At 43.3% G+C, this 20,612-nt stretch overlaps 1 protein-coding gene across 4 annotated transcripts in view; it reads left to right on the top strand.

The window, feature by feature from the left end:
• Positions 1-20,612, top strand: part of ABHD6 (abhydrolase domain containing 6, acylglycerol lipase) — a 58,467-nt gene that overhangs the window by 14,197 nt on the left and 23,658 nt on the right. For 3 of the 4 annotated variants that reach the window (XM_037799042.1, XM_037799027.1, XM_037799019.1), the window contains one exon: positions 17,794-17,937. In XM_037799042.1, the coding sequence (XP_037654970.1) occupies positions 17,819-17,937 (119 nt within the window). In that variant the 5' untranslated portion in view covers positions 17,794-17,818. Of the gene's footprint in view, positions 1-15,921; positions 16,058-17,793; positions 17,938-20,612 lie in introns of all 4 variants that reach the window. The other variant, XM_037799035.1, reaches the window with a different exon arrangement.

Below are 20,612 nucleotides of genomic sequence, written 5' to 3' on the forward strand. Positions count from 1 at the left end.
TTGGTCCTTATGGCATTCCCAATCCCACTGTCACCCCTCATAAGCTACATTTTTATACAACTGTCTTCGAGATTCATGGGTTCTGGGTTGTAGTTTAATAGTTTCAGGTATCCACCACCAGCTACCCCAATTCTTTAGAACCTAAAAAAGGTTGTCTAAAGTGTGCGTAAGAGTGCCCACCAGAGTGATCTCTCGGCTCGTTTTGGAATCTCTCTGCCACTGAAGCTTATTTCATTTCCTTTCACATCCCCCTTTTGGTCAAGAAGATGTTCTCCATCCCACGATGCCGGGTCTACATTCCTCCCCGGGAGTCATATTCCACGTTGCCAGGGAGATTCACTTCCCTGGGTGTCTGATCCCACGTAGGGGGGAGGGCAGTGATTTCACCTTTCAAGTTGGCTTAGCCAGAGAGAGAGGGCCACATCTGAGCAACAAAGAGGCATTCAGGAGGAGACTCTTAGGCACAAATACAGGGAGGCCTAGCCTCTCCTTTGCAGCAACCGTCTTCCCAAGGGTAAAACTTATGGTAGAGGGCTCAACCCATCAAACCACCAGTCCCCTATGTCTGTGGTCATGTTAGCAACCATGGAGGTGGGGTAGGCGAATACCCCTGCATTCTCCACAGGCTCCTCAAGGGGGCACTACATCTTTTTTTTTTTTTTTCCTTGTTTGTCTTTTTTCTTTTCTTTTCTTTTTTTTTTAACTTTCCCTTCTTTTTTCAAATCAGCTGTATGAAAAAAAAAGTTAAAAAGAAAACAAACATACAATAAAAAAAACATTTCAAAGAGACCATAGCAAGGGAGTAAGAAAAAGACAACTAACCTAAGATAACTGCTTAACTTCCAACATGTTCCTACTTTACCCCAAGAAAGTTACATAATATAGCAACATTTCAGTGAACTTGTTCCTACTACATCCATCAGAAATTAACAGACCATAGTCATTTCTGGGCATCCCCAGAACGTTAAATAGCTTATCTGTTCTTCTTGGATTATTGTTCCCCCTTCCTTAATTGCTCTCTACTGCTAGTTCCCCTACATTCTACATTATAAACCATTTGTTTTACATTTTTCAAAGTTCACATTAGTGGTAGCATATAATATTTCTCTTTTGTGCCTGGCTTATTTCGCTCAGCATTATGTCTTCAAGGTTCATCCATGTTGTCATATGTTTCACCAGATCGTTCCTTCTTACTGCCGCGTAGTATTCCATCGTGTGTATATACCACATTTTATTTATCCACTCATCTGTTGAAGGACATTTGGGTTGTTTCCATCTCTTGGCAATTATGAATAATGCTGCTATGAACATTGGCGTGCAGATATCTGTTCGTGTCACTGCTTTCCGATCTTCCGGGTATATACAGAGAAGTGCAATCGCTGGATCGAATGGTAGCTCTATATCTAGTTTTCTAAGGAACTGCCAGACTGACTTCCAGAGTGGCTGAACCATTATACAGTCCCACCAACAATGAATAAGAGTTCCAATTTCTCCACATCCCCTCCAGCATTTGTAGTTTCCTGTTTGTTTAATGGCAGCCATTCTAACCGGTGTTAGATGGTATCTCATTGTGGTCTTAATTTGCATCTCTCTAATAGCTAGTGAAGGTGAACATTTTTTCATGTGTTTCTTGGCCATTTGTATTTCCTCTTCAGAGAACTGTCTTTTCATATCTTTTGCCCATTTTATAATTGGGCTGTCTGTACTATTGTCATTGAGTTGTAGGATTTCTTTGTATATGCAAGATATCAGTCTTTTGTCAGATACATGGTTTCCAAAAATTTTTTCCCATTGAGTTGGCTGCTGTCCGGCGCTGCCCCCCTCGGTCCCCGGTTCCCGGCCGGCGAGGGGAAACAGGGAAGGAGAGAGAGAGATGCAGACTGCGCGAACTAACCTGGTCATGAATCACGACTCGAACCACACGGCAGTTGTGAAAGCAAGCCCTTTACTACAGCTAGATGAACATTCTGTGTTACTGGTTCCCACACGGGGCACGGCGCCTCGTGGGAGAGCAGCCTCGATGTGGCCGTCAGGCACGGCTCCTTGTGGGCTGTCTCACCCTACCCCGTCCGGGTAAGACCTTTTATACACAATTAACAACCAATAAGCTTCTAGGCTAGTATCGCGTATACAGGATTTCGATTGGTAGGAGCGGGTGGCGGATACATGCGTCACTATGCGGAAACAGGATGCAGGCGCCATCTTGGCTCACTCGATGGGCGGGGGGTAACTCTAGAGCAGGCTGCAGCGCATACGCTAGGCCCGATTCGGGAGGCGGCTTTCCACATCTCCCCCTTTCTTATTTATTTTTGACCCAGTGTCTCCAGTGATGAGCGTGCTCCCGTGAACCCAAATGGTTCACAACCTCTTTGGTGCTTTGGGGAGTCTGGACTAGGCCTCAGCCATCCAGCGGCGGAGCCTCTAGCACCAACCAGAATGCTCACGTCATATGGAGACCGGAGAGTCCGTAAGCTGGAAGCAACGTGACTCTCCCTGCAGTGCTTTGCCTGGCAACTGGGGAACAACGACGGGGGCAGGAACAGCAGTAACCAGAGTCGGGGGTGTCACTAGGTGTCTCTGTGCAATGGCTAGGGTCCAGTCTGGCCACAACTAGGACTCTGCCCTAGAGACCCACCTGAGACAAAATTATGACTACTGGTGTCGCCTTTTACACCCGAGAAACAGCCATGCGATTCGCTACAAATTTTGCTCCAAAGCGCCCCACCTGAGGCGACCAGGAAGGGGTATGGTTAATAAATCGGTCACTATCGGGGGGTAACAGAGGTGGGAGTCATAGCCATCATAGTGGTAACACGCAATTGCTGCTGCGCTTGAAACAGGCGTTCTAGCAAACATTTAACAACGACTAATCCCACCAATAATCCCACTGCAATGAGGATCCAATTAGTTAAATTGGGCCAAGAGAACCAGGAAGAAACACTGTGCAATAGTTTCTGTAGAACCTCGCCTAACCCGGAGAGATCGACTTTAACGGGTTTTAACTTGATCCCCCCAATTGTGTCTAAACTAGATTCCACCTGTTGGGAGAGATTAACAAATTCAGGAAAATATGACCTTTTCAGCCAATCAGAGACTCTGGAAATGCTTCCGGTCACGTTGGCCCTGACAGGAGTGACACAGAGTTTAACCGTAAGCCACCGGGTGTCACATGTTTGCTGAAGCACTCTCCAGAGTCCATCTATTTCCAGTCCAAGTTCATCTATCTCCGCTTGGAGTTTCTGAATGGCCTGGAAATTTAAGTTCAGCATCTGATTGTGGCGGCGTAGCACGTCTCGGGTAAGGTTGACCAAGCCATTTACCGTTTCCATCGTTATGGCGAGCTGCCGATCTGTCCATGCTTGTAGCACAGCCTGCCCGATCGTTGGGACAAACAAAGAGGAAGCTACACTGGCAGCATTCGATAGCCATTCTTTTATGCCTCTTGGACGCCTAGACTTAGAGAAAGGGATATTGTTAAGTGAAACAACTTGAGAAACAGGGCCAACCCAGTCGGTTGCCTTGACGGGGAGCCAGACATAACTTGGGCGATACACTAGGATAGCGGGGCGGCGAGGCATCCGGGTCTTTGGAACGGTTGCAGACTGTAGGAGCAAGCCCTGGAAGGAAAAGGCACCTTTGAGTCTCCTTTTTACTCAAGATCCCTTCACAAGACTGGCGGCTCTTCCCTGTAACGTTAAGAAATTCAAGCAAGACTCCCTTACTTAACTCGCCATTACCAGTTTCACAAGTAGCATTCGCCGCAACTGTGGTGTTGACAACCTTGACAGAGAGGTTAGCAAAAGAGAGGATCAGTGTGTCATTGGTGAGGGGGAAGGACTCGTTGAAGCTTGTGGAGGAAATATAGTTCCACTAAAAAGAAAAAGGCAGATTAGAAGGATTGCTATAGGAGAGCAAAGAACAGAGTTACCGATCCTCTTTTTGGGCAACCGCGGGGTGGTCAGTCCTACTATTATCATCTTGTCGGTCGTCGCCATCATCAGCAGGGTCGGAGGCTTGGTCTAATGGTTCAGGTTGTATATTCGTTGGCGTTTCTGACAGCTGTTCCTTGGCTTCTTCAGGTGATGTCACGGTTCTCACCAGTCTTTCCGGAACCCACACTGGTTGACGTCCTGGTTCCTGGGGAAAAACACAAACAGAGCCTCTGGCCCAGCTGAGCACCGGGTCAGGGCCTTTCCACTGCCCCGACAGGACATCCTTCCAACGGACTAGACCTCTATGCGGAGGACTCGGGGTGGTGTGTTGCAGGGCAGGTGTCATTCCTTGTGAATTTTCGTTTAAAAAATTATATGTGAGCAAGGCTACAGACAGTCGAGCTTTTGGGGACAGGCCGTGGCCTATACCCTCTTTCTGTTTTTTAAGCAAGTCTTTGAGAGATCTGTGCGCTCTTTCAATGATTCCTTGCCCCTGAGGGTTATAGGGGATGCCATGTTTTAATTGGACATCCATGTTGTCACAAAATTTTTGGAAGGATTTACTAGTGTAGGCAGGCCCGTTATCCGTCTTTAACGTCTTTGGCTTACCCCAAGCTGCCCATGCAGCAAGGCAGTGTGCAATGACGTGGGAGACTCTTTCTCCTGGTTCAGCAGAGGCAAATAAAACTTGGGAGCATGTGTCCACCGACACATGTAAGTACTTGATCTTACCATACTCTGAATGATGAGTGACATCCATCTGCCAAGTATCCCCTGGGGTGAGACCCCTAGGGTTGACCCCAACCGAGGGGACTGCTCTCTGCTCTGCACAATTGTTGCAGGCTCGGACAATATCTCGAGCAGCTGCACGTGGTATGCTGAACCGCTTAGCTAGGGTACCTGCATTGATGTGAAACTTGGCATGGAATTCTCGGGCTTGTTGATACGGTACCAGCGTCGGAAAGATGTGCAGCTGTCGAGTGGCTACATCTGCGCTATGGTTCCCCTGGGCCATAGGGCCAGGCAAACCTGTGTGGGCTCTAATATGGGTTATGTAAAAAGGGTGTTGCCTGGTCCATATAACCTCCTGTAGTTTGGCAAAGAACGTCCTTACTGTAGAGGAATGTTTAACAATGCCCACCGTTTCTAAAATTTGTACAGAGTTCACAACATAAGCAGAATCCGAGACGACATTTAAGGGCTCGGAAAGGCTTTCCAGGACTGCAATGATAACCTGCAGTTCTACCCATTGAGGCTTTTGTGGTTGGAAGAGCACTGTTTTAGGAGTGTCCCCCTCCACACAATACGCCCCTGTTCCAGAGCTGGAGCCGTCCGTGTATACGGTGGGGGCGCCTGCTAGTGGCCTAGGAGAGGTTACTTTGGGAAAAATCACTGGGTGCCGGGTGACAAACTGCAAGAGAGGAGCCTTAGGGAACTGATTGTTAATGGGACCAAGAAATGTACACCGGAGAATGGCCCATTGATCTATGCATCCGGTGAGTATCTCAAGCTGCTGGGAAGAATAAGGCACCCTGAGATTTTTGGGCTGCTGACCGAAATGCTGCACAGCCCTTTTAATGCATTCTAGGGCCAAGTCTGCAACCGCTGTAGGATAGTGCTCTAGGACTTTTTTGGGGGAAACTCCAGGGTGGACCCAGAGCAGCGGCCCCCGCTGCCACAGTACCGCAGTGGGCTGTAATTCTGTCGGCAGCACGCAGGCTTCAAAAGGCTCATCAGGGTCTATTCTCTTCAATGCAGCGCCACTGAGCGCCTGTTCCACCTGGCATAGTGCTCGCCTTGCCTCTGGAGTGAAGCTTCGAGGTGAGTTTATATTAGAATCCCCCTTCAACAGGTCGAACAAAGGTGTTAGTTTGACATTGGGTATTTTTAGGTATGGACGGATCCAATTGATATCCCCCATGAGTTTTTGTAGATCATTGAGAGTGTGTATATTGTCTAGCCTGAGAGACACCTTTTGGGGGGAAACATGAGTGGGTGCGACTTTCGCCCCCAGGAAAGTGGTAATGTCAGTCATTTGGATTTTTTCAGGGGCAATCTCTAGGTTAGCTTCTCTAAGACTAAGGACTAAATGTGACAAAACTGTTTTAAGAAGATCTGTGTCTCTATGGGCTAAGAGAATGTCATCCATATAATGGATGATTTTCACTTGAGGGAACTGCTGCCGAGTGCTAGCTAGCTTCGCAGCGACATACAGCTGGCACATGGTAGGACTATTAGCCATGCCTTGGGGCAGGACTGTCCATTCAAAGCGTTGACAGGGCTCCTCTTGATTACTAGAGGGCACAGTAAAGGCAAACTTAGGGGCAAAAGTATCAACATCATCAAGAAAACGCTGAAGGGAGCTTTTCCTGACCGAGATACCCCGTTGTTTCAAAAGGTTCTTTAAGGGAGCTAAGAGAGGTGAACTTCCGGACTGCCCCATGATTGCAGTCGGCACTATACTTCAGTCACTCAGAGAGCTCTTCCGAGTCCCCCGGGGTCACCTGAAAACCCACGGGCCCTAACTATCATGTAATAAGACGCACTCACCTTCTCGCGTTGATCAGGCGCGGGAAGTCCGCCGTAAGCTCGACGCGCAGCGCTGCTCTCCTCACAGAGGGACCGTCGAGAGCGAGGCAGGAGGAGGAGCTTCCCCGTACGGGCCACCACTTGTCCGGCGCTGCCCCGCTCGGTCCCCGGTTCCCGGCTGGCGAGGGGAAACAGGGAAGGAGAGAGAGAGATGCAGACTGCGCGAACTAACCTGGTCATGAATCACGACTCGAACCACACGGCAGTTGTGAAAGCAAGCCCTTTACTACAGCTAGATGAACATTCTGTGTTACTGGTTCCCACACGGGGCACGGCGCCTCGTGGGAGAGCAGCCTCGATGTGGCCGTCAGGCACGGCTCCTTGTGGGCTGTCTCACCCTACCCCGTCCGGGTAAGACCTTTTATACACAATTAACAACCAATAAGCTTCTAGGCTAGTATCGCGTATACAGGATTTCGATTGGTAGGAGCGGGTGGCGGATACATGCGTCACTATGCGGAAACAGGATGCAGGCGCCATCTTGGCTCACTCGATGGGCGGGGGTAACTCTAGAGCAGGCTGCAGCGCATACGCTAGGCCCGATTCGGGAGGCGGCTTTCCACAGGCTGCCTCTTTACCTTTTTGAGAAATTCCTTTGAGGTGCAGAAACTTCTAAGCTTGAGGAGTTCCCATTTATCTATTTTTTCTTTTGTTGCTTGTGCTTTGGGTGTAAAGTCTAGGAAGTGGCCGCCTAATACAAGGTCTTGAAGATGTTTTCCTACATTATCTTCTAGGAGTTTTATGGTACTTTCTTTTATATTGAGATCTTTCGTCCATTTTGAGTTAATTTTTGTGTAGGGTGTGAGGTAGGGTCCTCTTTCATTCTTTTGGATATGGATATCCAACTCTCCCAGCCCCATTTGTTGAAAAGACCATTATGACTCACTTCAGTGACTTTGGGGGCCTTATCAAAGATCAGTCGGCCATAGATCTGAGGGTCTATCTCTGAATTCTCAATTCGATTCCATTGATCTATATGTCTATCTTTGTGCAGGTACCATGCTGTTTTGACAACTGTGGCTTTATAATAAGCTTCAAAGTCAGGGAGTGTAAGTCCTCCCACTTTGTTTTTCTTTTTTAGAGCGTCTTTAGCAATTCGAGGCATCTTCCCTTTCCAAATAAATTTGATAACTAGCTTTTCCAAGTCTGCAAAGTAGGTTGTTGGAATTTTGATTGGGATTGCATTGAATCTGTAGATGAGTTTGGGTAGAATTGACGTCTTAATGACATTTAGCCTTCCTATCCATGAACATGGAATATTTTTCCATCTTTTAAGGTCCCCTTCTATTTCTTTTAGTAGAGTTATGTAGTTTTCTTTGTATAGGTCTTTTACATCTTTGGTTAAGTTTATTCCTAGGTACTTGATTTTTTTAGTTGCTATTGAAAATGGTATCTTTTTCTTGAGTGTCTCTTCAGTTTGTTCATTTCTAGCATATAGAAACATTACTGACTTATGTGCATTAATCTTGTATCCCGCTACTTTGCTAAATTTGTTTATTAGCTCTAGTAGCTGTATCGTCAATTTCTCAGGGTTTTCCAGATATAAGATCATATCATCTGCAAACAATGACAGTTTTACTTCTTCTTTTCCAATTTGGATGCCTTTTGTTTCTTTGTCTTGCCGGATTGCCCTGGCTAGCACTTCCAGCACAATGTTGAATAACAGTGGTGACAGCGGGCATCCTTGTCTTGTCCCTGATCTTAGAGGGAAGGCTTTCAGTCTCTCACCATTGAGTACTATGCTGGCTGTGGCTTTTTCATATATGCTCTTTATCATATTGAGGAAGTTTCCTTCAATTCCTACCTTTTGAAGTGTTTTTATCAAAAATGGATGTTGGATTTTATCAAATGCTTTTTCAGCATCTATTGAGATGATCATTTGATTTTTCCCTTTTGAGTTTTTAATGTGTTGTAATACATTGATTGATTTTCTTATGTTGAACCATCCTTGCATGCCTGGAATGAACCCCACTTGGTCATGGTGTATGATTTTTTTAATGTGTCTTTGGATTTGATTTGCAAGTATTTTGTTGAGGATTTTTGCATCTATATTCATTAGGGAGATTGGCCGGTAGTTTTCCTTTTTTGTAGCATCTTTGCCTGGTTTTGGTATTAGATTGATGTTAGCTTCATAAAATGAGTTAGGTAGTGTTCCATTTTCTTCAATGTTTTGAAAGAGTTTGAGTAAGATTGGTGTCAGTTCTTTCTGGAAAGTTTGGTAGAATTCCCCTATGAAGCCATCTGGCCCTGGGCATTTATTTGTGGGAAGATTTTTGATGACTGATAGCCACATGCAACTAGTAAATACTTGTTGTGAACTGTATGGCTTGTCTGGACTTGGGCATGTTGACTCCAGTGCTGTCATGTCTTCACCATTGCACTAACAGGAGTGGTGGGCAAGTGGGAAGAATGAAAGATGCAACAGAGTAGGAGGCTAGACTGATGGGGATGCTGTTGGGAGAAATTGGTGAGTTGGAAGAAGTGGAAGACAGGGGCATTACTGGGAACTTAGATTCATGGAGGTTGTCAAGTAGGCATTTGGAAAAGTCTGGAAGGAGGTCTTAGCCAGGGATGTTGACTTTTGTGTCCCCCGAAGGAGGGAGAAGTGGAGAATGTGAAGGTGGAAAGCTCTCCAGGGGAGAGAGTGAGGAGAGCATCATGGGAACATCCAGGGGGAGAGAGTGAGGATAGCATCATGGGAACATCCAGGGGGAAAGAGTGAGGAGAGCATCATGGGAACATCCAGGGGAGAGAGTGAGGAGAGCATCATGGGTATATCTAGGGTGAGAGAGTGAGGAGAGTATCATGGGTACATCCAGGGGAGAGAGTGAGGAGAGCATCATGGGAACATCCAGTGGGAGAGAGTGAGGAGAGCATCATGGGAACATCCAGGGGAGAGAGTGAGGAGAGCATCATGGGTATATCCAGGGGGAGAGAGTGAGGAGAGTATCATGGGTACATCCAGGGGAGAGAGTGAGGAGAGCATCATGGGAACATCCAGTGGGAGAGAGTGAGGAGAGCATCATGGGAACATCCAGGGGAGAGAGTGAGGAGAGCATCGTGAGTATATCTAGGGTGAGAGAGTGAGGAGAGTATCATGGGAACATCCAGGGGAGAGAGTGAGGAGAGCATCATGGGAACATCCAGGGGGAAAGAGTGAGGAGAGCATCATGGGAACATCCAGGGGAGAGAGTGAGCAGAGCATCATGGGAACATCCAGGGGAGGGAGTGAGCAGAGCATCATGGGTATATCCAGGGGGAGAGAGTGAGCAGAGCCTCAGGGGACGCAGGCCATGTATGCTCACAGCCATGGCTTGCTTCAACAGCAGAACTGCCAGAGGTGCAAAATGCAGAGGTGGAATGGGCTCAGCCAGTGTGAGGGGGAGGTATTAAGGCCAGGAGGAGAACAGGGGTAAGCACCTCATGCACAGTATTCCTGTAGGCAGAACCACACTTTCAGCAATGACTGGGCCAACTTGACTCTTGCTTGGAAATTTCAGTGTGCTTTTCCTCTGTGGTGGAGAAGATGTACATGATGAGGAGTTAGAACTGCTGGTTTCTCTAGTTACTCTGTCTTATCAATCCTGGGGCTTCCAGACAAGAGAATCTTTTCTTCTTTGTGTCTTCTTCAGCTGTTGATCATTATAGTGATAGTTCTGAGGAATCAGTCCCTGGTTTCAGAAATCAGTGTTGGGTAGATGAGACAGTGTTTAACACTTGGGATATTACCCTCAGAGTTTTAAAAATGTAAGGTCTTCCTAGTGGAAAGAACTTTCGTATCACAGAAGTCAAGGAAAAAATATAAGCAGTGCTGGATAGTTTTAAAAACACATCAGCAGGAATAAGGTAATAAGCCAGTTGTTAACCCATAAAGTTGTTAACATGTCACTATGTTACTCTTAAAAAAGTGCAAGGGATGTCAGTGCGTAATTGATATGCAGTAAATATCTGTTTTTGGAAAGTATTGAGACAAAGCAAAGGGTGGCATGAACTAGGCATGAACTGGGAAGACCCACAGACTTGGATTGAAATTCAGGTCATGCTCTTTACCAGCCAGGTGACCTTGGAGATATTTGTTAACCTCTTTGAGAAGCCTCAGTTTCTTCATCTTTGAAATGGGGGGAAATACTTCCTACTCATAATGTTGTAAGAATGTATATGAGCCACCTACACAGGAACTGGCATAGAGTTGTTACTTGGTAAGTGGGCGCTGCCACTCTTAAGTCTTTGGCTATGGTGCTGGTGTCATGGTTATTGGTGTTGTTTTGTAATAGATATTATTTTGGAGGACCCAGGACTTCAGTTTGTCAAACTTTGTGGCACATGGGTAGATGTCTAGGGAAAGACCAGAGCCTATGAAAATATAATTACATCCTGTATACTATTGAATTTTCACTTCATCCCCTGAAGATTAAGATATTGGAACTCAGAAACCTCAGTTTTCTGGATCAGTGAGAATGTTAAGGAAATAGATGGTGTAAAACCTTATACCCTATTCCTAGCCCCACTAAACTTGGGAGGGTGAGAGTTCCCTGAGGCAATGTTTATCTGGAATCCACTTAGGAATCCTCTATCCCATTAATCTTTGCCCCAGTGCTCGGAGATAAAGGTCCTAATGAAAGGAGGGGCGTTGAAGTGTGTCAAAGGAGGCTGGGGTCAGGTCTAGGATCTGAGAGCCTGGCGTGTTGTCCTCCTTGCTGTCACAAGGGCTGGCTCTCGTTTGCGACATGCCTTGCTTCACACTGCTGCAGGGCCAACGAAATTCTACTCTGGGGTGCCTCTTTTTGCACAACAGATAAGTAAAACCAGTGTTTTGTTGTTCCTTTGTTTTCCTGATTTCTTCAGGCAATAAACCTTATCAAGCACCATATATTTGCCTAGCACCGTTTTAAGTTCTGGGAAAATATAATGGAACAAGATACTTACGGGGCAAGTCAGATCCTACCCTTTGATTGCTGGGCATAATTTCAGAAATGATTTAAGTTACCACAGGAGGACAGAACGGAAGAGATGATTTGGTTGAATGTTCTCATTTAGTAGTCAAGGAATCCAAGGGTTTGCAGCCAGTGTGTGGAAGAGCCAGGAGGGAGAGTGCCAGCTGGAACTCCAGTCCCGGGCACGCGTGTCGCACCAGTGCGCCATCCCAATGGCAACCATCTGCGGACCGCCATCACAGTTTTCGCCAGATCCATATACCTTAACATTTACTTTCTTAACATTATTCTTTAAATTGCTTGCATGTATTGTTAAACTTAATTTGCATCCCTACCATAAATTGAAAGTATCCATAAGAATAAAACAAAGATACAGTGTTAGTGAATAGCTCAATATTGTTGCCTGGAGAAGAAGGCCCAAAGGTTAATGAGCTCTTTCACTGAGTTTCTGAGTTTCTTTTTGACCTAAGCAAGACTGAAAAAGAGCTGAAAAGGGAATATGTTTCTCAGTCTGTATGTTCATATTATCTAATGCTGTGTACTTCATATTCCATAAAGTCATCCTGTAAACCATTAGTTGTATGGGCCTCATGATCCGAAATCACCACATCACATCCCTTAGTTGCTTTTTGTTCATTGGTGGCTTCTGGCTCTCAAGGCCTCAGTTTTTTTGTCTTCAACCTTCCCCTCAAGCACTGGAATATTCTACAAATAAACACTGGCAGGGGCAGGGGAGCTGCCTTTATAAAGGAAAGCTGCGGCAAGTCATTTGTGAAGTGAAGGATGTTGCAGAGATAGGAGTAATTGTTCACTCTTTATATAGAAAACTAGGAAAGCAGCGCTGGTTTTATTTGACCTTGTCAGGGGAATTGTGCAGGGTTCCAAGTTTCACTAAATTGACTGTGCTTGACAAAAGCTCTTTATTGAAGACTCTTCTACAGTTAAATGGAAAATGGAGCCAGATGAAATCTTCCCCCCACATTGACTGTGACATCTGTGCCAGGCACCAAGGAAGCAATGAGGTTTCTTTTTGACAATCATATAGTCAAAATAATTCAGTTCAGGGCCACCATCTTCAGTGTCAGAGACTATGATATACAAGGCTTTGGGCATAAAATGTTCTAATCCCTTGTCCAGAGGAACATAATATAATTAACTCCCCATAGCTCTAGAATTTATGGTGGGCCTCAGAAGTTTTTAAGGACTTAATTTGATATGCAAAAGTCCTCTGAAGCTGACAGTTCCCCATCTTTATCAGGTTATTTGCAACCTAGGATATTCAAACAGATTTGCACAGATTCCCTTTCCTCCACGATTAGTTTGTTCACCCTTTGATGGTGAAGCCTTTTAGCAGCATAAACCGTACCCAGCATTAAATAGGTAACTTCTCCAGGGAGTTTTGTAATTACTGAGAGAGGAAAATGTCATATTTCTGACAGCATCATTGGCAATAGTTGACAATTTAATTTAAACAAATTAAAGATTGGGCCCATTTTGTAGCTTTGCTTTTTTTTTTTTTAATTATTTAAACTATAATTATACTGCAAAAAGCCAGTGACATTTTCTGAAAACCTACTTATAAGTGTGTTTTAAAAATCATCCATATTAACTGTAACCCATAACATCCTTTGAAATTTACTCTCTGACTAGTTAAATTGTGCTTGAAAGTTATCACTTTTCAGTATATGTTAACATATATATATTTGAAGTAATATGAAATATATAACATATTTCATAATAAAAAATGTAAAAAAAAATCATCCATGTTATTTTGGGTTCTTTAAGAAACAGATGCCAAGACTGGATTAAGAGATGTATTGGGGGAGATATCTGTGAATGATAAAAGGGAGGAGCAGGTAGGATCTGACAATGGTGAAGGAGAAGAAAGAAAATGAGAATTAGGTAGGAAGTCTTGGATTGCAGCACAGTCCTAAAAAAATTTTGAGCAGGACTATGGGGAGTTGTTGAACCAAATTCACCCATCGCAGGAAAGGGCTGGCATTAATAGCATCTATATGCTCAGTCACTGGTGGGGGCCTCAATAAGAACAGAGTAGTGGATGCCAAAGGGCAGCAGCTGGGGTTCTCAATCAACTTTTCTTTCTGAAGGAGGAGATGTGAGAAACAGATTTCCATGAAGCTCACATTATCTCGTGTTCCAAATTGAGAGTTCTCAAGTTTTTTCGTTAATGTTTGATGGAAATAAAGACCATAAATATTTCGGTAACTGTCATGAAATACATTACTGTTAACAGAGATTAAAGATTCTATTATCTTCATACAACTCTTTGGTTGTTATATCAGCTCTTGGTACATAAATTGTCTTTTCTCTATCACATATAATGATGACTATAACAAAACACAAGCAAGACTATACAATACAAAATAATTTGAAGTACTATTTTTGAATTAACCTAATAAAAACCTTCACTAATCTGGGCTAATTGGAGGCTGATTAAATTATAGGATATTTTAAAAGTAATGTGGTTATTACTTCACAACATACACAGTAACTGCAATCAGAACAAACACTGACTGAGAGACAACTGATATAAAGGCCAAATGACTAGTCCTTATTTGTACACTATTAGTATGTTTCTGGGTAGAATATACTTTTTAAAAAATTTATTTTCTTAAATAGGTCTCCTTACAATCTCCTCAAATAATATCACAAAATTATCAGCCCATGGCATCCTGCTTTCCACAGAGTCTGCTAACCCTTTCTTCCTAGGTAATTCAAGAGTAGCCTGGAACTGAAGGCCCAATCTCTATCCACATGAGGCCAAGGACCTGTAACAAAGGAAACCTAAGGGAGCCCAGCAAATCCTGACCTTCCCTCATTCCAGATCTGTAAACTGGACTTGACTTTTCCTGACCTAGTTATCAAGGCCATAGCATAGGAGCTTTTGAGTCATCAAATCTGACTAGATTGGCAGATTCTATTTTCTGCTTTTCTCATATTTGCCCTCTGTACCTGAATTTTATGTTTTACAAACTTAACATATTTGATCTCAGTGCACCCAAGCAAATAATCACTATTTTTCAACTAATGATTTTTAAGTGTTGCATACATATAAAACAATTCCAACTGAAGTATTTCAAATTACTGTTTCTTAATTTTCCTCCCCAGATAGTCTAAATACTTGGAAAAATATATTTATGATTTAAGAATAGCTAACATTTAATGGGAGGTATGTGTTATACACTGCCCCAAGTGGACTACATATTTACTTATTTAATTCTCCCTCAAACCACCCTATGAAGTGGAACCATCATTATTTCCAATTTACACATAAGGATACTAATGCATACAGAAAGTAAGTAACAAGGTCACATGGCTAGTAAGAAGTGGAGCCAGGTTTTGAAGCAAGTAATCCAGCTCCTTGTTAAAAGATTTTCTGTAGTTACTGTGGCCTACTCAAACTATAATGCATTATTTAACTCACATTTAAAAAGTCACTGTTACCTAGCACATGGTAATGGAATTTAAAAAATTATTTTATTTTCATTTTACAAGTAAGTAATTAATTTAAACTGAAAAATGCTGAAGTAAAAGTTTGCAGCTCTATAATCACTTCCATACCTCAACAGATTTAGTCATATGTGCTAATGTAGAAATATTTTCTTTCCCAATTTATAGTAGCGCATTTTCTTCCAAAGCCATCATATATATTTTTAAACACATTATAGAAATCAGATGCCTTAAACTATGTAAGAAATAAAGTAATAAAAAATAAGTTAATTCAGATGTACATATTCAGAAAAATTATACATGACTTAAAAGTCAATACAACGTCCTTTACGTTCCCAATCTCCATATCGAGTGGGCTCTGGGCCCCTGGGTCCACTCTTTTCTTTGGTAACAGGATTAACATCATCAGGAAATTTTTCCAGTGGTTCTTTCTCTAAATGGGAACCTTCTGGTACATCAAAACGACCTTCTGGTAACTTTGGCTTCTTAAGGGACTGTTTGGCAGGTTCAGACTTTCCTCCTAGAGAACTCGTTTTCCTCAAAGAATGCCACAGAAGGGGTGATCTTGCGGTTCTCCAGGCTCTGGCCGGAACACAGTTGAGCCGTCCCGCAAGGCCCAAGGTGGTCATGGCGCGGGATTCCACGGCTTGCTCCGTGGCCCAGTTGGGGGAAAAGACCCGGTCGTGACCTAGCTTTGCTTTTTATTAATTCATTTGCACCTCTTCTGTATTCTGTGCAGAAAGAAGAACTTATACGATTATCCCTGCCCTCAAGGAGCTCCTGTTCTAGAAGGGGAAACAGGCCAATGATTTAAGTATGCTGGATAAGTGCTTACAGTGATTGAGAACCTGAGAAGGCAGTTATGTCAGAAACAAAGACAGCATTTAGGCTCCTGGAAGGCAGTAGCTTTCATCACTGTAGACTAAGAACTGGACTCAGTAGAGTATGCATGTAATTAAAAAGAACCATCTAACCCACCTCTACCCCCTTTCTAGACTTCAAGGGGCTCCTCTGGCCAAAGCTCTGCAAGAGAGAAAACATCTAAATGGAGATGACACATCTTCAGTGGAGAAATTAGTGATGATGAGTATGGGTGTTTAATAGCCCAAAGGTTACAAAGATTGAGAAAAGGTAATTTCAAAAAAAATTAGACAAAGCTGAGCTTAGTGGAAAGGTCTGTAGGTCTGAGTTGGAAACCTGTTTTGTAGTCATAACTCTACCCACTGGGTGGCTTTGGGCAAGTTACTTAAGCTCTTTGAGTCTCAGTTTCCTTAGCCTGTAAAACAGCAGATAAAACACCCGCCTTGCCTATTTGACAGGGTCAAACGTGCCATGTCAGGTGATGGCAAATTATGCCCTGCAAGCCAAATGTGACCTGCAGCCATAGGAATGCAGTCACACCCATTCATTATGTATTGTTTATGGCTGCTTTTTCACTCTAACAACTGATTGAGTAGTTGCAACAGAAACCCTATGGCCACAAAACCTAGGATATTTATTATTTGGCCCTTTACAGAGCAAGTTTGCCAGCCCCTATGCTTTGTGGTTGTGAGGTCATGCTTTGTCCGCATGAATTCATTATAAAATGTAAATATGTATCAGCGACTGAGGCCTACGGGACAGATCTACCCATTTCACAGGAAATACAAGAAAGGCTGTGATTTGCTAGATGTTACTGCTTTTTCTAGGTGTCTCTTTTGCACGTTTAGTGAGAAACAAGACAGAGGGCCATGTATGGCTTACAGGGTATTGCAGAAGTTGTTCCCTGTATTGAGGAGAATGATGTGATTTGAAACATTTTTTGATCCATGATAGGAATGAACCATGCTGTGGGGTTATGATACAGGACTGGGAGGGGGCTCTGGGCTGACATTTGGCTATGATTTCCAGAGCTCCAGTTCTGTGCCAGGGCTTGTCAGGGTGCTGGAGACTCAGTTCCTGACCTCAGGGGGCTCTCATTCCAGCCTCTAGATGTGCTTGTCAAGTCATCAGGAGACACCAGAAAGTACACTTGAACAGCGTACTTTTTTGGTTTGTTCCCCCCTCATGTTTTATTGTACATTATTTATTTTGAACAGACTGTTCTGCACATGGTGCCTATTTCAAAAGATTTAAATGGTGTCCAGTGAAAAACAAGGCTCCCTTCTATTGCTGACTTCCCAGCTCTCTGGTTTCCTACCTTGAGTGCAACCACTGTTAGGGGTTCCTGGTGCGTACTTCCAGTGATATTCTCTCCATATACAGGCATTCATGTGTAGCTGCATATTTTTTTCATTTATCTGCTTCTATAAGGTCATTTGTCCTCCCTAACTTTTAATTTTTAAAAATTGCAAACTTATAGAAAAGTTGAAAGAATAATACACTGAACATCCATTTACCCTTCACCTGGATTCACCAATGGTTAACATTTCACCATATTTGCTCTTTCTGCTCTCCCTCACCCCAATACACACACATACACACACACGTTATTTTTTCTTTCCTGAACCTTTTAAAATTGAGTAGCAGATATCATTGTACTTCACCCCTTTATACTTGAGCAGGCGTCTCCTGAGAACAGATACATTCTCCTACTTAAGTATAATTTCATCATTACACTGATAAAATAATGTTATCTAATATCAGTCCTTAGTCAGATTTCCCCAGTTGTCCCAACAATGTACTTTATAGCCATTTTTGTTGTTGTTGTTGTTTAAATCCAGGATTCACACAAGGATCCCTTTTTATAGTTAGTTGTTATGTCATGCTTACTTTTGTTTCCTCGTGATCTTTACTGTCATTCTGGGTCCTTCACTTTTCTTTCCCCTTTTGTTTCTTCCCCTTTTCTCTGGAGAGTTTCAATGCACTGCTTTCTTTGGCCCCCGCAGGTGTCAGCCAGCCTTAAACGGCAGGATGGATCTTGACGTGGTTAACATGTTTGTGATCGCGGGTGGGACCCTAGCCATCCCAATCCTCGCATTTGTAGCCTCCTTTCTCCTGTGGCCTTCAGCGCTGATAAGAATCTATTATTGGTAAGTTAATTCATTTTATTCTTGAAGTAGCACAATGCTATCATCTTCCTTGCTTGTCGTTTGTTGTTGTTTTTTTTTTTTCAACATTTTATCATGAAACAGTTCAAACATACAAAAAAAGTGGAAAACCTCTCATCTTTTTTGGAATTTTGGAAGTATTCTTGAAGAATTGGTGATTGCTTCTCACCAGGTGGTTGATAGTGTCTTTGCCTGGGAGGTCACTCACACTCCCAAAGTCACTGGTTCTGTCTTGAAGCAAGGGTTGTGCCCGTTTATCAACTCCTTTGATATTTTCCTGGCCATTGGATGCTGATCCACTGATGTTTTTACGGGTACAGTAATACACACTAAAAAATAAGTTAGAAGCCAGGACCATTGACATGGCATGTGCAGGACAGAACAGTGGTTTTAGTTAGGTTAGTCATAAAAGCATTTGTTAGTAAAGTGACAGAAAGAAACAAGGTTTCCAAAATTTCTGTCATTCTTGTACCACTTTCATGATTTTTGCTCCATCTGCATACCCAGTTAAATGTATACTTTTATTTCCTTCTATATTTTCTTTATACTGACTTGCTTTTTTAACCTTTAAAGGAAGCTTTATATTGCTACCTTAAATGGAAAACTTGCCATACTTGCCCCAAATATTACATTAAACATAAAAATAACATGGTAATCTAACCTACTGTTGTCTACCAAAGACTCCCAGTCTCTGTTCTCTTTGTAAAAAATACGAGATGTGTCAAAAACACAGCAGCAAATACAAAACAAAACAAAAACAAACCGTCACAGCCCCCATCAGAGCCTTTTTCTTTGATGCAGTCAGGTTAGTAGTTGAAAAGAGTAACTTTCTCATGATTTGCTTCAGCGACTTTTCATGGCATGTACATTTTCCAAATAAAATCACCTTCCCACAGCCCGTGGAATGCATCCCCTGGTGTGAGAGAGCAGGTTCCTCTGTGCCATACATGGGCACGCTGAGATTCAACCAGGTCTTCAGGAAGTTAGGACTAAGTCCTGTGCACAGAGAGAAAAACCAGGGAGGTTGGCTTATGCCCTTTATCTGCCATCCTTTCTGGCTCCCTTTTGTTTCACTAGAGTGTGGAATTTTCCGCCTGCCAGCCAAGCTCTGATCCTTGAGAGGAAGCTGATTGAACAGAAGGGAGCTTTTCATCTTTCTCCCTCTGGGGTGGTGATCCTCTGAAAGGGGCCCAGGACCGCCTTCTGCCTTGGCAAAGCTGAGGCTCTGCTTACCCGCCCACTGCCCTTGCAGCTTTGGCAGCAGCAGTTCTGGGCTTTGGGTCCAGGGCTCCCGTGTGGCCCTGACATGGAGAGGCCTGGTGGTGTGCCCCCGTGGGCTCTGCAGAGGCACTGTGGACCCCTGCACACAAACGACATTTTTATTAAATCAAATCGAAGCTGAGAATGTGATTCACTGATGTGCCCGTAACCATGGCTATGGCTGCCTAAAGAGGTGTGATTATATGAAGGCTAATTTCAACACCACAGGCGGAAAGCAACCCCAATGCTGCATGAACCTCCGCCTCCCAATTCCTTGGGCTGTTGAGAAGGTTTTCAGAGTCAGAATGTCAAAATAATTTTGTATTTGATTTTTAACGAGAACGATAACTTCGTAGCAAATAAGTCACTTTTTAAAAATTGACTTAGAAGTCACATAACATAAAAGTCACCATTTTAAAGTGAACAGTTCAGTGGTTTTTAATACATTCACTTGTTGTGTAACCGTCACTGCTATCAAATTCCAGAACATTTCTGTTTTCACCAAAAGAAACTGTATCTGTTAGCAATCACTCCCGCCCACCCTCCACCCTCAACCCTAGGCAACTACTAGTGTTCTTTATGGCTCTCTGGATGTGCCTATCCTGAATATTTCACATAAATGGAATCCTACAATTTGTGGCCTTATGTGTCTGGCTTCTCTCGCTCAGCATGTTTTTAAGGTTCTTCCATGTTGTGGCATGAATCAGCACTTCATTCCTTTATCTTTATTGGGAATATATATATATATATATATATATATATATATATATATATATATGTCATAAAATTTGCCATTTTAACCATGTCTAATTATACAATTCAGTGGCATTAATTACATTTACAATATTGTGCTGCTGTCACCATCATCCATTACCAAAACTTTTTCATCACCCCAAACAGAAACTCTGTACTCGTTAAGGAATAACTCCCCAATCTCCGCCCTCCTCCCTTCTGGTTCTAGTAACCTTGAATCTACTTTCTGTCTCTATGAATTTGTTTATTCTAGATATTTCATATAAATGGAATCATGCAATGTTTGTCCTTTTGTAACTGGCTTTTTTCACTTAGCATAATGTCTTCAACGTTCATCCCTGTTCATCAGAACTTCATTCCTTTTTATGGCTGTATAATATTCCACTGTATGCATATACCACATTTTGTTTATCCAATCTCCTGTCAGTGGACACTTGGGTTGTCCCCTCTTTTTAGCAATTGTGAATAATGCTGCACAGCAAATAATTCACTTCTACTAACAATAATACTACCAGAACCATAGAGGCCCCACAGTCAGAGCCTCTGTACCTTATTAATTAGCAGTACAGATGTATGTGAGCTTAAAACTCACCCATGCCTGTCACCCAGCTCAGAGCTGCAGCTGGAGGACAAACACAATGCTC

Source organism: Choloepus didactylus, chromosome 1, assembly GCF_015220235.1.
Source record: "Choloepus didactylus isolate mChoDid1 chromosome 1, mChoDid1.pri, whole genome shotgun sequence".
Classification (NCBI taxonomy): Eukaryota; Metazoa; Chordata; class Mammalia; order Pilosa; family Megalonychidae; genus Choloepus; species Choloepus didactylus.